The sequence below is a fragment of the Chionomys nivalis genome, chromosome 3 (genome assembly GCF_950005125.1).
Source record: "Chionomys nivalis chromosome 3, mChiNiv1.1, whole genome shotgun sequence".
Lineage (NCBI taxonomy): Eukaryota > Metazoa > Chordata > Mammalia > Rodentia > Cricetidae > Chionomys > Chionomys nivalis.
Window position 1 is genome coordinate 18968961 of NC_080088.1, and position 25821 is coordinate 18994781.

Here is a 25821-nt window from a genome sequence, read left to right on the forward strand (position 1 = left end):
CATAACACAAAAGTAATTATTATAACATTGTTATATGAAGTTAATATTCATAAAAAGAATGCATTTATAAAAGTTCATTTAAATAATAGTAAGTTAAAAATTTTACACAAATGTTTCAAACTAAAAATATAAATATGTCAATCTTAACCAGAGAAAATGAGAAAAGTCATTTAAAATTAAAGCACTCACTCTTAAATAATGATTATGATGTCTAATATTTAGTATGTGGATTGAATTATAAAATCAAGGGATTTCTTTATTTAAACTTGACTAGGAGGTTTGTATTCTTATACTGTAATAACATACTATATAATTATGAATGTTAGCTGTATTTTCAATTTATTTTTATTAAAAGTCAGATAACTTTGTTTTAATTTACAAGCACATGTTTTCAAAACTGCTTTTTATATGTTCCTTTGTTTAAGATCTTCACCAGATAGTCATCATTGAATTTTAATTCAGAATATATAGCAGAAACTTTGTTTTTATTTTGTCATAATGGAAAATGTATATATTTCTTTCTTAAATCTAAGGAAATTATCTAAAGAAATTATAAGGAAACAAAATTATGTAGTGTCACAAAACAATTGTTATATACTTTATTAGGGTAGTAAATATAGATAAATTCCAGAAGTATTTTTCAATAACTTTTAGATAATACTTTTATATAGATTGCTAAGCAGTTAGGACAAAATCTTGTTCTTTAGGCACTTTCATGAAAGCATGATCTTACTTTAATGATTTTAATAAGTATCAGTGTTGAGAATTAAAGGTATGGACTGCGACCAAGTGGACTCCTTTCCATTTCACACACATAAACAATAATCTGTAATTTCTGAGGTGTTAGGGTGAGGCTAGAGCTTTGTTATATGCTGGGGAAAAGGCTCTGTTTGAACTACATCCTCAATTTTGTTGTCTTTAGTTTTGAAACATGGTCTCACAACTTTTCCTGGGCTAGTTTCCCCCACTGCCAGAATGACTTGGGTTTACAAGCCTGCCTTCTTCACTCAAGTAGCTGGGCATCTGGGACAATAGTTCTGTTTCACCAGACATTGTCAGAAATGCTTTGCCACCTTAAAAGCATGTAGTAAAAATAGCCTGAATGAGCACATGAAAACTGATGTCTAAATTCCATGTCCTGAAAATATGTTTTTGAGTATCATATTTTAAATTCCAAATGCTTAGTAAATTCTGCTCCCATAGGACAGGACAGCTCACAGTGCATGCTGAATATGGTAGCTTGCCATCGTGTAGTGAAGTACTATTAAAAAAAGCTCAGACAGAGAAACTGCGGTTCTACTTGAAGCTCAGAAAAGCAAGGCAGCCAGTCACTGGCTCTTACCTCAAACTCAGACCAAAAATGGTGATCTTGCCTCCAGAAATCTCAGAATGAGACTGTGACTGAAAGCTGTTTTTTCCATTTTATAATCCTCCCTAGGAGTGGGATTAAAGGAATACCACTGGGATTAAAGTCATGAACCACTCAGTTTCTTTGACAATCTAGTGTGGATACTGGGATTAAAGGTGTGTGTTATCGCTGCCTGGTCTGTAAGGCTGACCAATGTGGCTGTTTTACTTTCCCAATCCCCATGCAAACTTTATTTGTTAAAATACAGTTGAAATGCCACTACACTGTAGAGTCTGCACAGGTATAGCTAAAGAGTACAACCAACATTGTATAGTTTCCTGAAATGATATGTTATACTATAAAAAACATATAGCAAATATAGAACTAAGTAAAATACATGCAAGTATATTTAAAATAAAGCAGCTTTAATAAGATTTATACTTTTATTGACTCACTTTTTCTACACTCAAAAGTACTCATTGACTCATTTTTGTTGATAGTAATAATTTATATGAAGAGGTGTGTCACTAATTTAAAGAATTGCCTCAGCTCACAACTGACAAAACTCAGCTTATCAGACTGCCTGGGAAAAATTGAGAATACCTTCCTGAATACTTCCATTGCACATTTACCAAGCAAATAATCCCACAGTTATTTTCATATTAACCTAAATGTATTTTTCTAATGAGACATCTAGTTACTTCTCCAAATCATCAACACATGGCCTCATACTGAATTCACAGTTGGTACTCAAGGCTACATGGTGAGCATCTTGAAGTCTTCTCCCTCACAAACTGATGTTCTAATAATGCCAGCATTTTTCTTGCTTAAATAAAAGATAGTAAATATCTTTTACAACATCTGTTAAAACTTAATCTATAGAAAATCTGCCGTCTCTCTCTTTTGGTGTCTTTCTAAGCTCCTTGCATTTTTATCGTGTTTCTCTGCATCCTCTGTCAGTAAAATTATCTGTCAGCATTACTGCTATTAGAAAATAAATGATTATTTGATCTATAATAACTACACAATCTTAAGTAAGTTCATATCGATACAAGTTTAAAAAAATTTAGAAATTTTCATGAAATTTAAAATTTTAATACAAATTTTAAAAAAGATATTCATGAAATGTATACTATCAGTTGTAATTTAATATTAAGGAAAATCCAACTTTTAATATACAATTTTCTTTCCAAGAATCTTTACATAGATTAGGAATATTAAAGAACTCTGTTTATTCCTATTATAATACATGTGCTCAATCATAAAATAAAATGTATGTGCTCATGATCTGCCCACACGACAGAGGCACACAAAAATTAAATCATAATCTTTGCCTTTGGGGACTTAAAAATCTAATTGTTGAGGAAAAAAAAAAGTATCAGGCATTGAGCATTTACTAGGCAATAACCACTGTTCCACGTGGAAATCATTTATTTATCCCTTAGAAGAAAGTCTCACATAAAGCCATGCATTACACCAGAGTAAAGAGGGACAGAAAAAAACAGAGTGGGACACGGTGTGGCACTGAAGTCAATGCTGTTCTCCAGAACCGAAGTCTTAAAATCTTAGCCTTGTGGTACCCTCTTTGGTGTGTAGCATACCATCTGACACAGTGGTTCTTATTCCATTTAGGATCAAAAGAGTTTTTCAATATAATTAATGCTTCATGAAATCTCTATTGTTAAACACTTTACACTTTTCCCAGAGGATTGCATGTATACCAAAAGCAGGTTAATGAACTTCATAACTCAATTCTCGAATTGTCTGCACCAGATACTTAACATTTGCAAATATGGGATCAAATGCACTGACAAGTATGCTATGATATCTTCACGCTAATTTGATCCACCCAGAAGCTACTGCGTATAAAATTTCAATGTACATGGTGGCTGGGGGTGATGGCAGATCACCTTAAAGCAAAGCTTCTAGCATATTAACATCTCCTAAGTGACTGCATGAGATTTTCAGAAAGAGAATCATGCTAGTTATTAGCCAAAGAGACTGGTAGGTCAAATGGCCAACATAGGTCTCCATGAAGAAAATATGAATGAAAGACACATTATGGTTGAAACATTAATGCAAGGCTTAGTGCTTGAGCATGATACTTCCATGGAGTTTTGTTGAACTTGCCATCTAATTTGAAGTTTTCCTAATTTGAACAGAAATACATATTTTTCAATATTTCATGATGTATCTCTTTAAAAAAAATAAATAGCAATGATGGGTTCTCCATCTAAAGTTTGACAGTTTTCAAAGGCCAAAATTTGATACAGATTCCAGATTGCCCATCTAAAATATGTGCTTTTGTATACCTGAATATCACACATTTAAATATGTGGACTATCCTCCATTAAATCTAATTCAGATCCTTTTAAAAGTGATATTACCCTCTTTGATGAAAAACATGGTAAGCCACATATGGTAGTGAAAGCATTTCATGTAATGATAATTTTATAAGTTGTATGTTATAAATGATATGATTAATACGATAAGCATATAGATCTTTGAGAATCAAAAGTGGAAAAATACTCTATAGGTGGCAAAGTTAAGGCAGAGCAATAATATAGTCAATATAAATTCCATATAAGCAATTCTTACATTATCTACTTGTTGACTGAGGTTTTTCTGTTCCACCAAGTCCCACATCCATTTAGTCCCCCCAAAAAAACACACAGAGGTCTACATTAATTATAAACTGATTGGCCTATTAGCTCAGGCTTCTTATTAACTCTTATACCATATATTAGCCCATAATTCTTGTCTGTGTTAGCCACATGGCTTGGTACCTTTTGCAGGGAGGAAAATCACATCATGCTTGCTTTGTGTCAGGCTTCCTCTGTCCCTGTGTGACAACTGCAGACTGAAACTTCCCTCTTCCCAGAATTCTTGTTGCCCCACCTCTACTTCCTGCCTGGCCACGACCAATCAGCATGTTTCTTTAAAATACAAGTGACAGGGTACAGAGCATTGTCCACAGCATCTACTATTACTTGAGTTTCCACTGCAGTTTGGGTAAGTAGACCAAAATTATGCACTGTTTACTTCACTATGATGACTCTGTTCTTGCTCTCATTGCTGTGGTATGGGTCTCAAAGTTAACCTTTATCCTTATAACTTCTCAACTTGTGACTTTCAGGGAATCCGACTTGGTAAAGCAATTCATCTTTTCCTTTTATGAATAGATACAAACTATGATTATATTCATTTGTAACCATTTTCTTTCATAGCCTCTTTTGTGGAAACTGATCCTGGAACAGTTCGAATTTTCTCCAACCTAGTTACAGTCGCCTTTCTGGTAGAATCTGATGAAAGTGATTACATTGGTTTTAATGCAACCTACGGCACCTTTAACAGCAACGACCTTAGCAGTAAGTGCTTTCTACTGGTCAGCCTTTGACTCCCCTGATGCTGTAGTATTTTTAGCATCAGCAGAACCTAAAGTTTTCACTATGTGAGTTCTTTCCTAACTAATTCTCTCTTTACATAATAGTTAGAAACAAATAATATTAAAAGTAGTTTATATTCTTCATAGGAATTGACTGACTAGCTTCAGAAATTCATAAATCCATCTAACAATTAAATTAGTTTTTAATATTCAGTAAACATTACAAGTGAAAGTAGATTAGCATAAACTAATTCTGAAAAAATCAACATGAAGTTGATTTGATTAAAGTTCTGAATTTAGTTGTAAGGAGAGAGAAGCAGATGGGACACAATATGTGGGTAAATAGTGGAATCAACATGGAAAAAAATTAATAGAAGTTTTTTAAAGTCCAATACTGTAAGAAACATAATAATTTGTCATGGTTGAAAAAATATATATTTTAACTTAAATAAAATAAATTTTAAAATAAATAAAACTATTCACAGTTAAGATTAAAACAAAAGAATGTCTTGATGCCCAGCAAGTAAGCAATCAAAATATTATATAAAGTTGGATTATTTTCTATATAATTTATTATAGTTGTTCATGTCAAATATTAAAGTTGAGAGGTTTTTTAATTCACAGATGATGAGAAAATCAGCTGTACTTTTGAAGATGGCTTTTGCTTCTGGATCCAGGATCTTGATGACGATAACGAGTGGGCAAGAATTCGGGGGCCACAGTTTCCTCTCTTCACAGGACCATCTTTTGACCACACATTTGGAAACGATTCAGGTGTAGTTTACATTTATTCATAAAGCAAAACAAAAAAGCATGCACTATTACTTTATTTGAATGGAGCTTCATTAAGTGAAAAATTATTTTTTCTATTTTTAACTAATAGTTATACTTAAAAGAAAAAAATGGTAATCAAACATCTATCTGTAAGTGGCCTGTTTTTAGAACGTGTATTACTTTACTCTTCTTTCCAGATATGATGATGAAAAGTATTCAAAGGTCATTAAAGATAAGGAAATAAACTCTTAACCATAGCTTTGAAATGATTAATGAGTAAATGGACTTGTGTGAGATAATTGACTTTTCTGACCATTAGTCTGCTTTGCCTTAATTTCATTTTTCAATTATTCATTGTGAACTCACAGAAATATAATCTAGTTTTGTATATTGATCCAGCACTCATTGTCTTGCTAAACTTGTTCATTGGTTCAGATAGTGTTGTTTTTAAGAAGACCTTAGAATTTGTGAGTGTACAAATCCTATCAGCACAGATATAGATTTTCTTCTGGTAACCACATTAAAGAGTGCCTTGAAATCATAGACTACAAGGAAAGCTACGGTGTGTAAAGGTGTGTTCCTGTGGATGAGATGCTAGATTCCATATAGAAAAACTAACATTTAAGACAATATCATTTGATTAAGAAAATGATGGGAAAGATACAGATAAGCAATTATTCTGGGATGATACTACTGAGACAATAGAAGCAATATATTTGTAAAACTAATAAACTCAATGCATAAAGCTTACAACCTTAGTAAGAGTACACACTGTGAATGTTAAGAAAAAAATCACAATAACATCAAACAGTATTTGCATGAGTACATGTGTGTTTATGTTTACATGTGCATTCATGTATGTGTACATGTGTATATGTATTGCATATTTTTATGTTTGTATATATGAGTAAATATATGTGTATGTGGGAATATGCATGTATGTGTGTTTTTATCTTGTATGTGTATGCATTTATGTGAAAATATGTATATGTGCATGTATGTATAGGTGTGCAAGTCTGTGTAAATGCATATGTATATGTGTGTATTATGTGTGTGTGTATATATGTATGTTTGTATGTGTATACATATTTAGAAGCAAATCCATTCTTCAAAATGACCTGTCAATGTCATTGATAAAAACACTGTACCAAAAATCCCACACCAACACTGCAGTACTCAAGTGCTGAAGAAACATGTCACATATCACAATTTGCACACAATTGTGAGACTTTCTCTGCGTGAACCCTTCCTTTTATCCAAAATGGTGTTCTGAGTTACTGGTATCCTTTGCTACAGCTTTTCTTCGAGTGACAAGAACCTAGTCATTTTTATTTTTGTCTGACCACCATGTAAAGCTATTTGGAATGTAGAAGTGAATGTCTTCTCCTCTGAATCAACTAGCCATTTCTGAATAATTTGTTCAATGAAACAAATTATAGCACTAAAAGTCTAAGCACATTAACACTGTATTTTCCTTTTTATGACCTGAAGAGTAAAGGGTTGACTTAGTGTGAACCGTGACTGACACACTGTGAAAGGACATTGAAAATTTAAGTGTTGCCCAAGATAGAAGCGTGTTAAACACTGGCTGTTTAAAAAAAAAAAATCCAGATAATAGAAAAATTATTTATCTGCTTTAATTAGATTAAATATTTTATTACTATGACTGTATATAATCTATTTCACAAAACCACCAAATACTCCCTCTTATTATTTCTTTCATTCAGTTTTTGACCTCTCAGTTATATATGAGATACTCATAATACATCTGTGGATTAAAAGTAAAAACATATTTTCTGGTTTTATAGATCACCTATTCTATTAAAATTTTTTTAAAAAGTAGTTTATATGAAGAGTAATTTTGGTACTTTAATTTTGTATGAAGAACTTGGGAAAACATAAAACTTTGAAAGTAGTAATAGGAAAAAGTACTAATTAATATAAGGCAATCACTTTAGATGTCATTGAAGAAGTGACATGAATCAAATTTCTAAGAGATCACAAGAATCAATCACATCTACTAGAGAGAGGCAGAAAAGAGATCTAAGAGAATAGAAGAGAATTTTGGCTCCTTTGAGGAAAAGCCATTATGCCCACCAGGCTGAGATGCAGTAGAATGGACAGTGAGATGTATCTGACCTTGGCTCATCTGTAGTGCTCAATTTCATGCTGAGGATGAGGAGGAAGTAGCATAAGGTCCAGCACAGCTTGTGGAAGGATAAGACAATGAGATAGACAGCAGTGCCATGCTGCCCAGTGACCCAGGGAAGGGGTCAAGGACCAGAATCAGAGAGCAGATGTGGTAAGAAGTTAGACTCTGACTGTAACTTCAAATGAATAATAGTTGCAATTGGTTATTATTTGTTACTAATAACAAATAGCCATCGATTGAAGATTAAACATTACATACCATTATAGACAAATGCATACAAATGTGCTCTGCATACATGGCTGCTTCCAAAAGATAAATGATATTTAATGTTGAAAATGGTGACATATGAATGATCCTAGATAATTAGCCTAGAATAATTGCATCTAAGATCCTGCTCACATATAGTTAAAATACTAACTCACCCAGATGAAGATTAACCCTTTGGTTGGTAATCTCCTTAGCCCTATACAGACATTCTGAAACATCTAAATAACAGGATCACTTTTTATTTTCTCTTGTGAAAAGAAAAATCTAATAATGTCTGCACCGCAGTTAAACAACAGGAGTCAGATGAGCATTCAGGAAATCACTGGTACCTATTGATTATAGCAGATACGTGTCGTGCAGTTGAAATTTTGATGTTAAAATTATCATTTTCTACTTTCGTGTCATCATAATAGAGATAAAATAATTTCGTTGCTATTTAAAAGAGTCTAAGTACATTACAGGAGGGAAAATGATTTCGGCTTGCCAACAGAGTAAATGACTACAGAAAGGATATGAAACTGCCCAAAGTGAAGCAAGATGAGTGTCAGGTGGAGATTTTAAACAGTTGGGAGGGAAATGGAGTCTCAGGAGAAAGGTATGTAGCCAGGGTTATGAAAATTAGACAAGATCAAGCAGGTCAGAGCACACCAGTGGCCGTAAGTAATGAGGGCGATGGTGGAGCTTAATAGGTCTCTCTGACTCTTAGAGCTGTGATTTCATAATCTACCAGTCATTCACCTCCAGGGGTATTTTTCTTCCAACTGGCTTTTTTTTTTTTAATGTGTCAGAACATTGTACCTCTGAAATGCAAGAGAATTAATCCTCTCCTGCAGTTCTTCTTATCCATGCAGGGTTCTTTTGTTCTTAGCCTTCACTTTCAAAGACAGGAGCACCTAAATGGCACAGATAAACTTTGAATTAGCATCACTTTAGGGAAGAATATCTAAACTGCTCAACTTTTTCCAGAACACCCTCTAAAGAATTCACTCTTGGGGGAGCCACAGCTCCTCAATCTTTGCCCTGTCAGCTCTCAGGGTTTCTTTGTACCTCTTTAAAGTGAAGTGGATTGGGAGATGGTGGCATTGATGCAGGCAGTGCTTTGGCATGCTCAGAGAGAGCCTATTTGTTCTGAACATTTGAGGCAAATGAGGTTAGTAGCATAAAAAAGACCTTGCAAATGTCGGTGTCACAGGGCCTAGCTGGTCTTAGGTTCTTTTTCTGCTCTTTTTGACACAATTGAATTGTTTTTAAAGCTTTAAAGGGTAGCATTGGGTAAAATAGAGTTATTAAAATTAAGACCCTGATGTCTTAGTTAGGGCTAAATTTTATTGGCCCGCCTCCATTTAGGTAAATTATTTTTCTTTTCTATCTTTGATTCCTTCCTTTAGAAAATATGTTTGAAGATAATAAGATTTAGATGTTTAAGTGTTTAAGATTTATAAACATTCATCACTATGTTCTACAAACATCGGGAAAATTCCTGACAGAGTGCCATATACTGCTAAAACGATTTCCTTTTTATGACTCAAAAGTATTCAAGAGACAACAATTGTTCATGATTCTATTCTAAGTTGCTGTATAAAAAAAGATGTTAGACTATATATAAAAGTTCTTTTATGTATATTATTCTTATATGTATTTTTTCACATATCTGCATTTCAACTGCATTTCAACTTAGCAAATAAATATACATTCTTAGTGTAATTTATATCTTTTTAATGTATTATTCTGTTCTTTTTTCTTATCTTTCTTGTAATAAATTTTAGTACTACTTTATCTTATTTAAAGAAACTGAATTTAAGCCAATCATTTTATTAAACCTTTTAGCAATATTTACCTGTAGATTCAGTTATCTTAAACCCACAAGCAGACTGATGAGACTACCAAAACTAACCTAGTTTCTTCTTGAAAGAGACCTCAAATTTCCTCAAAAGCACAATCATCTTCTCGGGTTCTGCTGTCTATATCAGCATCAACGAATGCCCAGAATTTACAGCTTTTATTTATGTATTTATTTATTTATTTTTATTGAGCTCTACATTTTTCTCTGCTCCCCTCCCTACCTCTCCCCTCCCCTTCAACAAGATAACCTCAATAAATTAGAAGCATGGAGACTTTGGGAGAGAGAATTTACAGCTTTAATTGGGGTGTTGATTGGAGAGAATTTGAATTCAGTTCATGATATCAGCACCAAAGCATGTCCAGAATTTACAACTATACTTGTGGTGTTGACTGCAGAGAGTTTAAATTCAGTTCATGACATCAGCACCAATGCATGCCCAGAATTTACAATTTTACTTGAATTGTCGACAGGACAGAGTTTGAATTCAGCTCATGGGGAGATGGACAGGAGAAAGTGTAAGAAAAATGTAAGACTAGAGAAAAAGTTCATTGTATGCTTGAGTTAACAAACTATTAAATTTTCTGGTTTTAAGCTCACTTTAAGGTTAATTTTAAGAGATCTACAATGCATTTCAAAAAACTAAAGAGCTAAAAAGAGTGTCATTAAACCATAGAAATCCTGTATGGTTATGCAGAATTCTGATGAGTCATTCCTTCCTTGTAGGACTTTAATAAAAGTGGAAGCAAGTCAAATTGATATAAGAATATATTAAACAACATTTACCTAACCCAAACAGAAAATACAAAAATTAACAAGACACTACTCATTTTCCAGGATTCTTCAATAAGTATTACTGCAGGCCTCAGAAACTGGCTTAATGGGTAAAATGTTCACCAGGCAAAAATTGAAGTCCTGAACTAGATTCCCCGGCACCTTTGTAAAAAACATATGTAGGTAGTAGGCCTTGCCACAATATGACTGGAGGGTGGACAGAGAAATTAGAGAATCCTTGGGGCTACCCAGTCAGCCAGAAAAAAGCGAGATATCAAGGTCATACCTTCACCTACATAAGCACATGCACGTATGCACCCACCCCCACACACCCACCCCCCCACACACACACACGTGTAAACGGAGACCACTCGTTCATGTCCTGGCTTCCCAGTCCTGGATAATCATACAGAAACTACATTAATTACAACACTGTTTGTCCAATAGCTTAGTAGTATTCCTAGCTCACTCTTACATCTTAAATTAACCTATTTCTATTAATAGTGTATCATCACTAGGCTGTGGCCTACTGGTAAGGTTCTGGTGTCTTTCTCCTTCAGCAGCTACATGGTGTTTCCCTGACTCCACCTTCTTCCTCTTTGCATTCAGTTTTATTTTCCTGCCTAGCTCTATTCTGCCCTGCCATAGGCCAAAACAGCTCCTTTATTAACCAAGTGTAATACAACATATTCACAGTACACAAAGGGGAATCCCATATCACACATGTGCAAGCACATGCATGTACACTCATACACAAGTGTGCACACTTAATAAAAAATGGCATATTCTATTTATGATAAAAGATAGTTAGCAATACACTATACAAAATGACATCAGAGAAATAAAATGTGTTTCTGAAAATTCAAAGTTAGTGTATCAAGGAGCCTTTCTTAAAAGCCTTAGGTTAAATTTTCTCCAAGTAAAAAGATAGTATTTTAAAACAGAATAATTGAAAGGTGGAGAATATGGTCAGAAGTTGACACAGGTTCTAAAAGGTCCTTAATGTCTTTGGGTATTTGGAAATACACAAAGAATCAAATCATAAAGAAATATTTTGCATACAATACATCACTTATTATGGCTAGAGCTGTTGTACACAAAGTACAGACCCCCAAAGACCACCAAGAGACCAAATCCAATGCAAAAGCAAAGAATCTTTTAATTGCAAGTTCAAGCCTGGATCCTTTGTCTGTCCAACACAGCACTGGAGTAGGAGAGACCCCCAAGTAGCAGTGGTGCAGGGTGTCTAGAGGACTACAGACTGCATAAGAACAGACTCAGGTTGGTGTACCTCTGAACTGGGAGCACCTGTCTGGTTAATTGGTAGTTTGCAGCTGCAAGGGTGGTGCTATCTTTTGGGCAGTTGCTGTAGTTACCACATTCCACCTTTATAAGAAAAGCCTGCTAACCTAGCCTGTTTGTGTTTGGTTCTTTACCATATGGGGTATCTTATGGGTTTTTTTGTTGTTGTTGTTCTTGTTGTTGTTTGTTTGTTTTGTGTGTGTGTGTGTGTGTTTTCAGTAACAGGATGAGGTTGAGGAAGGTTGAGGACACAGCACATCTTGCTGAGTCAGGGGCCTATATCCTGCAGGTCCTTAGTGAGGGCTTGGGTCCTTCAGGATTAGAAGATATGGCTGCCGTAGTAAAGAGGCCCCAACAGGGTGATTCTGTAACTGTTGTAGACATAGACGATCTTGAATGAAGATGTAACCAATCACATGACTTCATAGGAAGCTTTGTGAAGCAGAATCCCCAATTTAAAGAACATCTTAGAGGAAGGCCCACTTGGGAACAAACACTACAACAATGTTTTGTTTAGTTTATATTTCACTGTGATAAAACACTAACCAAAAACATCTTCAGGAGAAAAGTCTATTTGGTTTGCAGCTTACAGTTCATCATGAAAGGAAGCCAAGACAAGAACTGATGACAGAAATCCAGAGGAAGAGCAGAAACACAGAGGAATGTAGCTTACTAATTTTCTCTCTCTGAGGTGTTCAATTGTTTGATATATATAGTACCCAGGGGTAGTTCCATAGTAGGCTGTGCCCTCTTAGATCAATTTCAACTGAGGTTCTGTTTTTCCAGGTAAATATTGTGTATAGCTCACAAAACTTAGCCTGTACAAATGGTATCCTGACCTAGGGCCATCATCCCTAGTTGCTGTTATTTCTTCCTCCACCTGATGATATGCTCCAGTAAAAACATTGTCTGTATATTATTCCATATTCTGAGTGTAAACAACTAGGTAGACAGCTAATTAGGAGCTCATCACATGAGATGCAAAGTTAAGTCTATGCCATATTCAAATTATTGAAGCCAAAGATATGGTCAATTTTGAGAAAACTTAAAAAGAAACATAATAACAACATTGGAACTTAAAAAAATGTATTTTCTCCCAGAGACAAAAGATAGAAAATTGGTGAGCATAAAACATTAATCCTCTATATTAGGAAATCTCCTAGGCTAGAGAAAATTCTTAATAGGTTAAAATAAAATGTATTCTCTTTGAGTATTACATCCTGTAAGTGTTAAATAAGTGAGCAATATCAAAATATCATCAATTAAATTAAAGAATAGTTGCATGAGTGAACTAAATTTAATGTAAATTGCATACTCTACTCTCATAATTTTATAGAGAATTTATTTTACCTATTTTAGTTGATTAATTTAACTCACTTAGATAATAATAAGATAATAGGTAATATAGTAAATTATTTCGTATATAACAATATCTACAGATGCATGATGTTTACTGTCTTAGTTTATTTTCCAAAATATAAAAGGTACTGTCATTTCTATAATTAATCTTGTTTTAAGTGGACTTGATGCAGGCAGATTCACAGGCCCAAAGTCAAACATTGAGCCACACTCAGGGAGTCACAGGAAAGCCCACAGAAACCACTAGCGTGACTCATGGGAGCCTGGTTTACAGAATTTGAACCTACAACCAGGAAGTCTACATGGGACCAAGTGAGGCTCTCTGCATAAATGTAACAGTTGTATAGTTTAGTCTGTATGTGGAACTCCTGGAAATGGGGGCAGGGCCTATTCCCAGGGCTTTCACTAGCTTTGGAAAACCCATTTCTCCTGCTGGATTGCCTTGCCCAGCCTAATATCAGAGGAGATGCTTGGACTTGGGGCAGCTTGATAAACCAGGCTCTGCTGAAACCCATAGGGGGCCTGCCCCTTTCTGCATGATTACAGAAGAGGCATGGATCGAGGGGCGGGCAGAGGAGAGAAGGTGTGAGAGAGTGGGAGAAAAAAAGAGAGGGAGAAGAATGTAAAGTCAATAATTTAATTATAATTTAATTAATAAAAAGTCATATTAATTATACAATCAGATCTAAATATATTACCGCTAAATGAATGAATAAGATACTTAGCACATTTCAAATTATAGCTAGTAAATGGATTGTGTTGGGTGAACATGCCAGAACAGAAGTAGCAGCATGATGTTGCGTCTGTCACACAATTAACAACTAACTCCAAAGTTTTCCAGCACTTAGACCACTTCAGTACTTCTTTCTTTCTTATCATACCCTAAGCAACTAACAGCAAGATGAATTCCAACTGGGTTTATTTGGGAGCTCATAGAGAGCAGGTGCTGGGACTTGTGTGATGAATCTGAAGCTGACCTTTTACATAGCTTCATATATATGAGACCAGACATAGCTAAAATATTCATGAAATATTTTAGCATAAATAAAATGTGAGTAGTCTGTTACTAGTATAAACTGTGAAACACATTCATGCATTTTGTAATACGAATGCAATGCACGTGCATATATTACCTTTATAAGTCTTTTAGCACTATTTCACCTTGATAGAATACTCATTTATTCCAGATAATTTTTGCCTCGTTCGTCTAAGTATGTGTTTATAAACAGTTCTACTTGAATTTCTCTTCTTTGTATCTTATTCTTACTCTGCATACTACAAATGAATGAGATTGCATTTTATATACAACATTGCCTATATTTTTCTGTTGAAAGGCACAGGAGAGAAGATGTTGATTTCAAGCAAACACATTTGGACATTTCATAAAAAATGCATAACAATCCAATTCTATTAGTCCAATATTTCATTTACTTTGTAGCGTGTTTTGCTGGATAATTCCTGCTTCTGTCTTAATATATGAGTTTTGAACTAAGAATGAAGTAAATTCCCCTAAGAGAATGTTAAGATATTCTTACCTAACTGTACTTCACACACTAGAAATGACTCAAGTCATTGGCTTGAATAATGAATTCTAGACCAGAAAGCACTTATGCAGTATCTTGTGCTATTTCAAAAGCTTTTATATGGATTAGTATGCTGCCTGCTCCACAGTGATCTGATTAGTTATCATTCAAAGGAATACAGAAATATGAAAAACCCTTATAAAATCAGGCACTTTCTTATGTAAAGATATGCAGTGTAGTCAATGGGATATATAACCAGTGTTCTTTGGAACGTTTAGCCTTGTCATCAAATGTATGCATAAATAATGGTGTATCCTGTTAGTTAACCAAACAGAATATCTAAATACAGTCAGCCATGTGCTGATTACCTGTCAAGCTGTGAGTTTTTTCTAGATGTATGGAAAATTAGAATTAAAGTAAGAAATCCAAAGTTGAGTGATTTTCCTAAACAATTTATTATGGCAAACTCAACCACTCCAGACTCAATTCTGGCACCTGATCCAATGTGCAAAAATACATGTCATAAAGCTTCATCTTAAATGGTTACCTTCTTTAAGCAAGTAAAAGTTTTTGGTTGGCTTTACAGGATTTTACATTTCTACACCAACTGAACAATGCCGGAGAAAAGAAAGAGTGGGCCTTTTAAGCCTCTCTTTAGAGCTTGCTTCAGAGCCTGCCTGCCTTCACTTCTGGTATGTTTTCAATCAGGTCCTTGACTTGTGGTCAGATATACTGAAATGCTATCTTTGTGAGTGGCTAGCAACAGTTTTGTTAGGGAACCAGCCTCAGATCAGATAGCTAAAGTTTTAATGCCTGCATTAATTTTTTTAAATTGATAGACCAGCAAAGTATTGGTGGCCCCCTGACCCTCTTGCCCAGAAACACCCAAAGGGAAAAAAGTATATAATTAAATATAAGGAAATCTGCAGAAAGAACTAAAATGAATTTCTTCAATGTGTTAAAAGCTAAACATCTTTTCTTATTTCCAAATCAGGTATTACATGTGTTGTGAAAATGTCTACAACTTTAACATCCAAATCAGCAGTGATGAAACCACAGACAAGACAGTTTTTCAAAGAACAGGAAATTATGGGAGGAATTGGAATTATGGCCAAGTTACATTTAATGAAACAGGGAAATTTAAGGTTTGCAAAAATACTTTGTAATTTCTATATGTATTTTTATAATGTGTGAGTATACTTTACAATGATATAGTAAAGTAGTTTCTGGAGAAAACCTAGTAACTTTCTCTTCTTTTCAAATCTACCTTATTTTTTCTTTTGGTTTTGAGGAATCACTTGTGATATTAACATTCTGTTTATAATAGTCTGTAAAACCCTTCGAAAAGAAGGCAGCTTCATCTCCCTTCATCAATACCTTCTTCTATTCTTCTGCCTTTCTTTGCTCAGCTCCACACACTCCAGATAATTATCATTTCATAGTTAAACATCCATGTCTATCAATATCCACCAGCCAACCCCACTATGACTTAATCTCAGTAGATTTCCTTTAGAAAGGAATTTTATGAGCCATATCATTGGGAAGTCTCTGATCATTTATTCTGCATTAAGTTGAATTAATTTTTCCAGATAAGAATTTAATGCCTTTATTTCCTAAGGGTTGTTGCTATTAAAATATAGGATAGTGTGCCCTATTAGTTTGACCAAATTAACAATGTTTTAATTGAATAATTTGATACAAGTTAGTATCACTTTTAGAAGATGTATATTTCAACAGACAATGTCATCACCAGAGGCAGAGATGCTCCCCTATGACATAGAGCCATAATCAGTGACCCTCATCTGCCTTCTTCCTGTCACTCTTCCCTTTATTTTTCATATTCTAGTCTTCACTGTAAATTTTTCTTCATTAATTTTGTTTGTTTTCTGATAATTCAGAAAAGAAAAAAATAGAATATCAAACAAAGACAAATAGATGAATAAAATGAGAAAATCAGCATTTCTTCAGGCAGTTCTAGCCATTGAGGTTTTTTCTAAACCTGAAATGGTCTGGTACAGTATTTTTGGTCTTAGTTTTACAAGAAAAAAGATACTGCCAAATTACAAATGCACACGATGATACTTTATTCATGATTAGCTTCCATGGTTTTGTTAATCACAGTCCTAAAGCTTTGAATGTGAATTTTGAAATTAATAATTCCTATTGCACAAATTTTATTCCAGTATATTGTTATAATTATATTGTGTGACACTAATCCTGGTGACATAAGCACCAACATCTACTCTCCCCAGATAGTGAACCATAGGCAAGCCAAAGTAAGGATACCAACGAAGTCCAAATTTGTGAGCCAATGAGTTCTACGGGGATTATTTACAGATGTGTGGGTGTGGGGGTTGCTTACAGGAGCAGAAATTCCTCAAAGACAGCTACATCACCTTGGTGTAGATGATGGGTCACCAAAGCTGGAAACCTGAAACACTTCAGAGGTTGGAGAGTGTCTTTTCTGATCAACTCAGCTTTCCTTAGCCTATCCAGCTAGTTCAGCTTGTCCAAGAGTATCTCTCAACAGTTCTTAAAACAGAAAATCTTGGGGAGGGTAGACCCAGTGAACCCCATCTGTTTGAACAAACTCTCAAATCTATTAAGTGATCTGCTTCCCGAGTTTAAAAGAATCTCCCTGCAGGATGGAAAGTTTTAACTTCTTTTAGAATATCCTGACTTTTAAGGAGTTTCCTTGAAGGATGGAGGAAATTGTCACACAGAAAGTTGTTCTGTTACTGTTGTTGATTCACAAATATTCATAGGTAAGAAGGTGTAGGACATACCATGGTCAGCATGAGGATCAGTGCTATTTGGAATTTCAGTCATACAGTAGGGCTTAGAGGATACTGTCATCTGTTGGAGAATACAAACTTACATTTTTATTATGCCGTTGTATTGAGAAGTTGTGGACAACTTGCTGTTATCTCCTTAAATTTTTTTTCTCCTCTGGAAAGGGAATAATTCACACTTATTGGAATATATCTGGTATGAGACCTATGGAATTAATGGAAAAATAATGAATTGAGGAATACACGCTCTGTTAAAAAAATCAAATAAGACAATGTATATTATGTGGCTCAGATAGCGAATACCACACAGCAAGTATTATGTTTGTCTCATTCTTATGTTATTGAAGATAGGTCCAAGGAAGTACAGTTGAAAACAGTCACAATATCTGAAAACCTACTGTGGTATTTATAAACCCAGGAGCTGTGACCAAGACTGTTTGTTCGTCTTGTGATTAGCACCTTCCTAAGAATGCTAATTCAGAACCCTAAGTGAACTAGGACCAGTACTGGTTGATCCTGAATGTTCATGTTATGCTACTCATTTCTTCGTGTTCCTTTTTCCCTATTTAAATGATCTAATCAGAGTGTCTGCTCTTCAGGACTGGTATCTAGTATGAGGGAAAACAGACATTTGGATTTTTAATATAATTGGCAGGAGGTTTCTCTCTGCATCCAAATTATGTATAGGCTTTACTAAGTAAAACAGAGTATGATAAAATCAGGAGAAGAGAGATAAATAAATCATAAGACTATAATCTAACTCAGAAAGAAGACATGCATGAATATTTTTGCTAAGACTTATATGTAAGATAAAGGTTGAGATTCTCAAAAGACCTTAAACAGTATGCTTTATCAATATTTCAATGTGGAGTATGTCATTATGCATTGTATAATTGGCAATACTGGTTCCCCTGAGTTATTAAGCCATAAGAAGAGCCAAGTCAGAAATTATTAGAGTGGAATAATAATATATGCCTCTCTGAATTTCAGGTTGTATTCAATGCATTTAGAAACCCAGGTTTTAGTACAATAGGTCTGGATGACATAAACCTGACTAATGGAATCTGTAATGAGAGTCCTTATCCAGAACCAACTTTGGTTCCTACACCTCCACCAGAGCTTCCTAGTAAGTAAACCCATTGTGTGTATTCCCTAAGTCGTGAATCTATCTTGTTTCCGCTTACTGCTTTTATCTCAGCCTAATAGTGTTTCAATGGAAAATCAAAGTAAAAATAAAGACCATGAAAAAAAAAACTGTATCTAGGCAGTGATGTGTTATAATAAATTCACAGACATTCACTTGTTATAAGGTTGTCAATCATATTTAAAATATGATTTAGTAATTTAAAAATACATTTAGTAATTTTTATCTTAAATTTAGTGACAGTACTAATTTTTATTTCGTTCTCATTAAAACACAAACTCCAGTGCCACATTGGTGGAGATGAGTGGAGTCTACTCTCTTCGGGGAAGAGCTGCTGAGGTTCTAGTTGCCTTTTTAGGAAGGATTTCAAAATCATAACAGCTCAGTTAAGACTGAACCACTCTGTCTTAGCTAGGGTTTCTATTGCTGTGAGAGACATCACGACCCTGACCATTCTTATAAAGGAAAATGTTTAATTGTGATGGAAGCTTAGAGTTTCAGAGGTTTAGTCCATTATCATCATGGCAGGGAGCGTGGTGAGTGGGAGTATGGTGGCATGCAGGTACACAAGCCGGAGAATTCTATATCTTCCAGGCAACAGGAAGTGTACTGAAACACTGGGTGGTATCTTGAGCATATGCGAGACCTCAAAGCCCACCTCTACAGTGAGACACTTCCTCCAACGAGGCCATACCTAATCCAACAAAGCCACAATTCCTAAGAGTGCCACTCCCTTTGGTGGCCATTTTCTTTCAAACCACCACACACCCCAACTCTATTTTGGAATAATTTGATAGCAAATATTAAATCCAAACTTTTACCAGACATCCCTAATGAATGGGAAATGTTTACATCCTGAGATGATGCTTTGACAAGGCTTTGGAATACCCTCCCTTGGCAGCAACATAGCTGAGCAATAACTGAGATTTCCAATCCTACCATAGCTTTTAATTCAAAAGAACAAAATGGATCATATGCCTACTTTTCTTAGGTCAAATTGAAAAGCTGTAATTTCAAAGAAACCTTATTACCATTCATCTTATTCATGTCTGAAGAAGCACACCCTATTATAAGAACATGGCATTTTATAGACCATAAAAGGATAATCACAGATAAATATACATTATATAACACAGCTCCTATCTTTTAGGATATTCTCAGTGCAGTGGTATGTTTTGAGGCATACCCTCAGTCTTGTGATCATGGGAATCTGAGAGAGCCATGGGGAGTATTTTGTGATATATCTGAACACTCAAACACAGAATTTCCTCTTCTCCTTTTCTCTGAAACATTTAAAATACCCAGAAAAGCATATATTTTTCTACATTAAAGCTTCAATCTAAAACAAAACAAAACAAACAAATAAAAAGCAAAAGACCCTGGCAAAAGAACACAGTGGATAAAGGCATTTGCAACCTAACCTGTTGACCAGAGTTTAATTCATGGGATCCACATGAAGGAAGAGAGAACTGACTCCCATAGTTATCCTCTGACCTTCACAAGCTTGCTATGGAATGCACACACACACACACACACACATGAGCTCACACATACACAGTTACACATGGACAGACAGACACACTAAACGCATCTGTTTTTTGTTTGTTTTATTTAGTTTCACTTTTGTTTTAAGAAGCAGATTTTTTTTTCAGCTACATGAATTTAACAAACCCAAAGTCCTCTAGAAAAAAATGATTGATATTTGACATTTTTTTAAAAACAAGCTGCCACTAAATAAAGATGTAGTTCCTACAGGCCTCATGCTGCCATCTTGAATATTCACTATATTCCTAACAAAAGGCTAGTGTTCGCTCTTCTTTCATACTGAAATGTTTGAATATTTCTTGAATGATGCAGTATTCCCATCATTCATTTAAGGCATAGATATCCACTCTGCAAATGACACTGCCGAGGAAGCCTAAGAAATATCAACACAGTTGGTTTTTGAAAATTTTAACATGATAGGAAAACAAATATTATAAACAGTGTACTATTCATGGTTCATGTGTGAAGTGGATAAGATTTAATTAAGGAAATGTATGAATAAATGAGACACTCAGAAATCTGAAAGAGAGGGGGGAGAAACCCTGATGAACAGACAATAAAATACTGCTATAAAGTCCACCAAAGGCAGAAGTTTTGTATTTTTCCAGTGCTGGGGATAGACTTCACATCTTCTGAGACTAAGCAGATTTGCAAGTGTACTTCTCAACACCAATGTCTATCATTCTAGCCTAGCTGTAATTCACTGTATCTGCCTGGTTTCTAGTGTCACATGAATCAGTAACCTGTAAATATTAATAAATCTCAGATGCTCCATATTTAAAATATTAGACAAGTCACGTTTCTTAAATTTTAAAATCTAAGATAGCTTTTATATTATCACATATAAAATAAATGATTACAACTTTGTTGTCCATCTTAAAATCAATATTATGTGTGCCATCATCATATCCATTTTAGTCAGTAAAAGAAAAGTCACTATATCTCAGTGCATAGAAGCTTAGCATCTGTGCATGTTTTAGCACTGGGGAAATTGTACTGTTAGAATAACCCATGGGATTTTAAGATATAAATTTAGAATTTGCCCAGAACGTGTTTGTTCCACTTTCTAAGTGGTTCACTTTGAGCCAATGTTCAGCGCAGCGGAAATGTTAATTACCGTCCAACGCATCCTGAACAATTTCTTTCTAATGCCTTTTGCAGATGGGTCAATAGAAGTCCTATCTGTGCAGAGCTATTCTGATTCCAGATCACTGAGTTGTTTAAGCAAAAATAAAAGGAAAACATGGTTGACTGGCTAAAACCTTTCTCTTTCTCTTTACAGAGTAGTTCAATAAGAAATCTCAGACAAGTGGTTGAATAATCAGACCCTGTACCTACTCGGTTCCTGAGAATATTGTTGGGTCTAGTTTTCTGAATATTCACAACTGCAAGGATTCCTCAACCATGTCACTTTAGTCTCTGCGCCATCAGCTTCAGGATGGTGCCTGTGATGTTGATACAATTAGTTTCAATAAGAGTATTCTACTTGAAGAAGTTTACAAAAGCTAATATTCTGTTAAACAAACACCATATTAATTTAAAAACCAATTCTGAGGCTCTGTCATAAAGAACAGTATGTGTAGGCAAAAAGAATTCATCACTCAGCTCCTGGGTGATTTCTGAGATTCTCAACTAATTAAGAAAAACTGGCTTTAGCCATTTTAATATTCTAAGGTTTTTTTTTTTCTCTGTCATATCCTGATGTAAGTAAGCCATTTTTCATTTCTTAACACACAGTGAGTTAGTTTGAAAAAAGTTACTAAACAACTTGACAAGTTCTCCATGTGGGAATCAGTCTGCATTTATGCTTTCTTTTTTTTTTTTTTTTTTTTTATTTTTTTTTTTTTATTTTTATTTTTTTTTTTTTTTACTTATTTATTTATTTTTATTCTTTTTTAATTAAAATTTCCACCTGCTCCCCATTTCCCATTTCCCTCCCCTCCTCCCAAATATTGCCCTCCCCCCACTTCCCTCCCCCTATCCCCACTCCTCTTCTCCTCCCCCCACTCCATTCCCCCTCCCTCTCGATACTGAAGAGCAGTCCAAATTCCCTGCCCTGCGGGAAGACCAAGGTCCTTCTATCTACGTCCAGAAAGGTGAGCATCCAAACAGGTTAAGCTCCCACAAAGCCAGTTCATGTATTAGGATCGAAACCTAGTGCCATTGTCCTTGGCTTCTCATCAGTCTTCATTGACCGCCATGCTCAGAGAGTCCGGAATCAACCCATGCTTATTCAGTCCCAGACCAGCTGGCCTTGGTGGGCTCCCAATAAATCAGTTCCATTGTCACAGTGGGTGGGTGCATTCCTCGTGGTCCTGATTTTTTGCTCATGTTCTCCCTCCTTCTGCTCCTCATTTGGACCTTAAGAGCTCAGACCGTTGCTCCAAATTGAGACTCTGTCTCTACCTCGATCCATCGCCAGATGAAGGTTCTAAGGTGATATGCAAGATATTCATCAGTATAGGATAGGGTCATTTCAGGTTCCCTCTCCTTAGTTGCCCAAGGTACCAGCTGCTTTCTTAACCTTCCCTGCAGACCAGAAATCTATGGTGTTTGTCCAACTTAATACTCAACCCCTAGCACACACAGGTCTTAATTACATTCATAGAATCCTTCACCTAAGAACTTTTTCTTACTCTCTTTTGTTTTCATTGCTTTACCTTTGCAACAACTAGCCTCATTTAGTGTTATCATTGGTTAACTTTATTTTAAGAACAAATAAAATTTAATATTCATGAATAAATATTTAAACCAATTAGTCACAAGTTTGATAAAAATATATACATTATGAATAGCTACAATGTCTTAAAACTACTAATTTTCAAAAGTTGGACACCAAATTCTCACGGTAGATGTAATTTCAGATTATTACCTAAACTTATTAACATGTTCAGTATAATATTAAAAATTTATTGTTTATTACTAAAATAATAGATAATAATTGAGAATATTAAAATTAATTTCACCTAAATTCAATGTGATTTATTGTTTTTCAAGTTACATCTATTATTCCCCCATAAATGAGTAATAGTCAAAAGCCTATCAGTAATTGAAATTATGTCTTCATTTCTTATTTTCTTCCACGTGTTTAATTCAAACTCCCTGTGAGAGAGATGGGCTTTCCTTCTCACTTCTGGGATACTATTCCCTATGGACACAAACCTTATAAATGTCAGCCTTAAATAGAGGTTACAAGCAGAATCTCTTAAGGACATAACTCCATCTGTGAAAACTCCCTTAAAGAATGCTGCATAAACACATCATGTGTACAGTAGAGATTTCTATGGCATAAAAAGAGATTAATCAAATTACAAACATTTGAAATAACAGCACCTAGGAATATTAAAAGTGAGAATCCAACTCTGTCAATGAACAGACCCTCCAAGCCAGTCAGGATGTTTTACTCCCATTGTATGTGCAGGCATCTATTACCTAACAGCATAGCATGAATGCAATTTCTAGAGTCATGCCTCATCAGTCTATGGAACTTCCCATAAGAATCATGTGCACACAACGTACCTATGAATACATAAAACATATTCACATAGACATATGTGCGCACATATCTACATTTAAACAGATAAACACAAACACATATAGTTAAACTTTCATGAACTCACACAAACACATTTACACATATGTAGAAGGAGCTGCGGGCTGCGTTCCTGCAGCCTGGCTCCCGGCCACCTGGCTAGCTTATGCCCCGAAATAACAACACACAAACTGTATTCTTTTAAACACTGCCTGGCCCATTAGCTCTAGTTTCTTACTGGCTAACTCTCATATCTTGCTTTAACCCATATCTAATAATCACGAGGTGGTGGCTTATCAGGAAGATTCTAGTGTATGTCCATCTTGGGCTGGAGCTTCATTGTGTCTGTCCAGAGAGGAGAGGCATGGCATCTGGCTCACTTCCCTTCTTCCCAGCATTCTGTTCTGTCTGCTCCAAATATCTAATTTTCTGACCTATCAGACCAAGCAGTTTTCTTTATTGATTAACTGATGAAACAACAGATTGACAAATGACCTTCGCACATCACACATATATACATACACAAGTACATACACACATTCACATGTACATGTGCACACCTAAGAATTGAAACACAGTGATGCATATGCACAAATGTGCATGCACTCTTATATATATACACACACACACACATCCACAAATACACATTTGCAAGTTCACATATAAGTATACATATATTCATAATACAGACGAACAGACACATTCACACTCATGAATATATAATGTAGTGATTTAAGCTCGAATATATTGTACACATGCCTGAATCTGTACTAACCCAAATATACACTCATAAGCACATACCCATTCTCACCTGCACAGAGACAAATATGTTATGTACAAATGCACACAAATTTACACTATACCCATTCACATAACACACACATATACAAATACACACATCCATACACAAACATATGTTTGTGTTTTCACACTCATAAATGCACACACATGAACACATGCTTATGCATAGAAACCACACACATAGTCAATAAAATCTTAAACTGTTTTATATTTGTCTATAATTAGTAAAAAGAAAACATACATTCAGTATAGTATAATGTTAGTATACCTAATCATAGAACTAGAAGATGTAGGCTCTATTTTATAAGAAAATTTAATTAAATCCTGGGAATCCCAACTATGGCAAAATGTTGAGTAACAGATCTAACCAGAAAAGAAAACTAAAAATTGTTGTTTTTGTTGTGCTTTTTGGGGTGTGTGTGTGTATACTCTCATGTAATATAGGAAGGTTGAATTCCAGATCCTCCAGCTTCTACATTCTAAGATCCTAGATCACAGGTGTGCGTTAGTGTGATTTCCTCAGAATTATAAACAGAAAGAGAAAGTGTTGCTCCTCCCTTCCTACCACACATTTCAATGTTGAGCATCATTTCCACCCAATACTTTAAGAATAAAAGATCAAAAAGTCTGTATTGCTACATCAATGACATACCAGCCACTGGCTCTTCTACTAGATGGTAACAGGAATGGCATTTGCTCTATTATAAATTTTCATGTTTTTCTGCAGGTATGATTTTCTCTCATGTACTTTACAAAATATTTCCTTTGGTCAAATAAATATGGGAAATCCTAAACACTATTATAATCTTTTGAAACTTATAAAGGAAATAAGAATATAAAGTGAACTTTTCTACTAAAAACACCAATGTACTAACATGTTTCCCTAAGAACTTATACAGTTTGTAAAATGAATCTGTCAAAACTAGCATTCTAGGAAATGTGTTTTTACAGTGTCTGGCATCTAGGAAGATATATGTGGATTAGGCATGGTGTTGTTAATAACTGTTTCTTAATCCATTTTAGCTGACTGCGGAGGACCTTTTGAATTATGGGAGCCAAATACAACATTCAGTTCTCCAAACTTTCCAGATACTTACCCTAATCAAGCTTTCTGTGAGTCTTTTCTTGCCCAGCTTATCAAGGAAAAATGTATATAACAAGGTTATGTCCCTCGTGAATAGAGAAATAGATTAAGAATTTGTCAAAATGAACAGTAGCATGCCTACCTATGAAATATTATTACTTCTTTCTTAATTATTTCCTTCATATATGACAGTATTTGT

At 34.9% G+C, this 25821-nt stretch overlaps 1 protein-coding gene across 2 annotated transcripts in view; it reads left to right on the forward strand.

The window, feature by feature from the left end:
- Tmprss15 (transmembrane serine protease 15) overlaps positions 1–25821 on the forward strand; it is a 106006-nt gene that overhangs the window by 37286 nt on the left and 42899 nt on the right. For both annotated transcript variants that reach the window (XM_057765654.1, XM_057765655.1), the window contains 6 exons: positions 4576–4716; positions 5358–5507; positions 15311–15416; positions 15719–15869; positions 18507–18642; positions 25562–25651. In XM_057765654.1, the coding sequence (XP_057621637.1) occupies positions 4576–4716; positions 5358–5507; positions 15311–15416; positions 15719–15869; positions 18507–18642; positions 25562–25651 (774 nt within the window). The remainder of the gene's footprint in view (positions 1–4575; positions 4717–5357; positions 5508–15310; positions 15417–15718; positions 15870–18506; positions 18643–25561; positions 25652–25821) is intronic.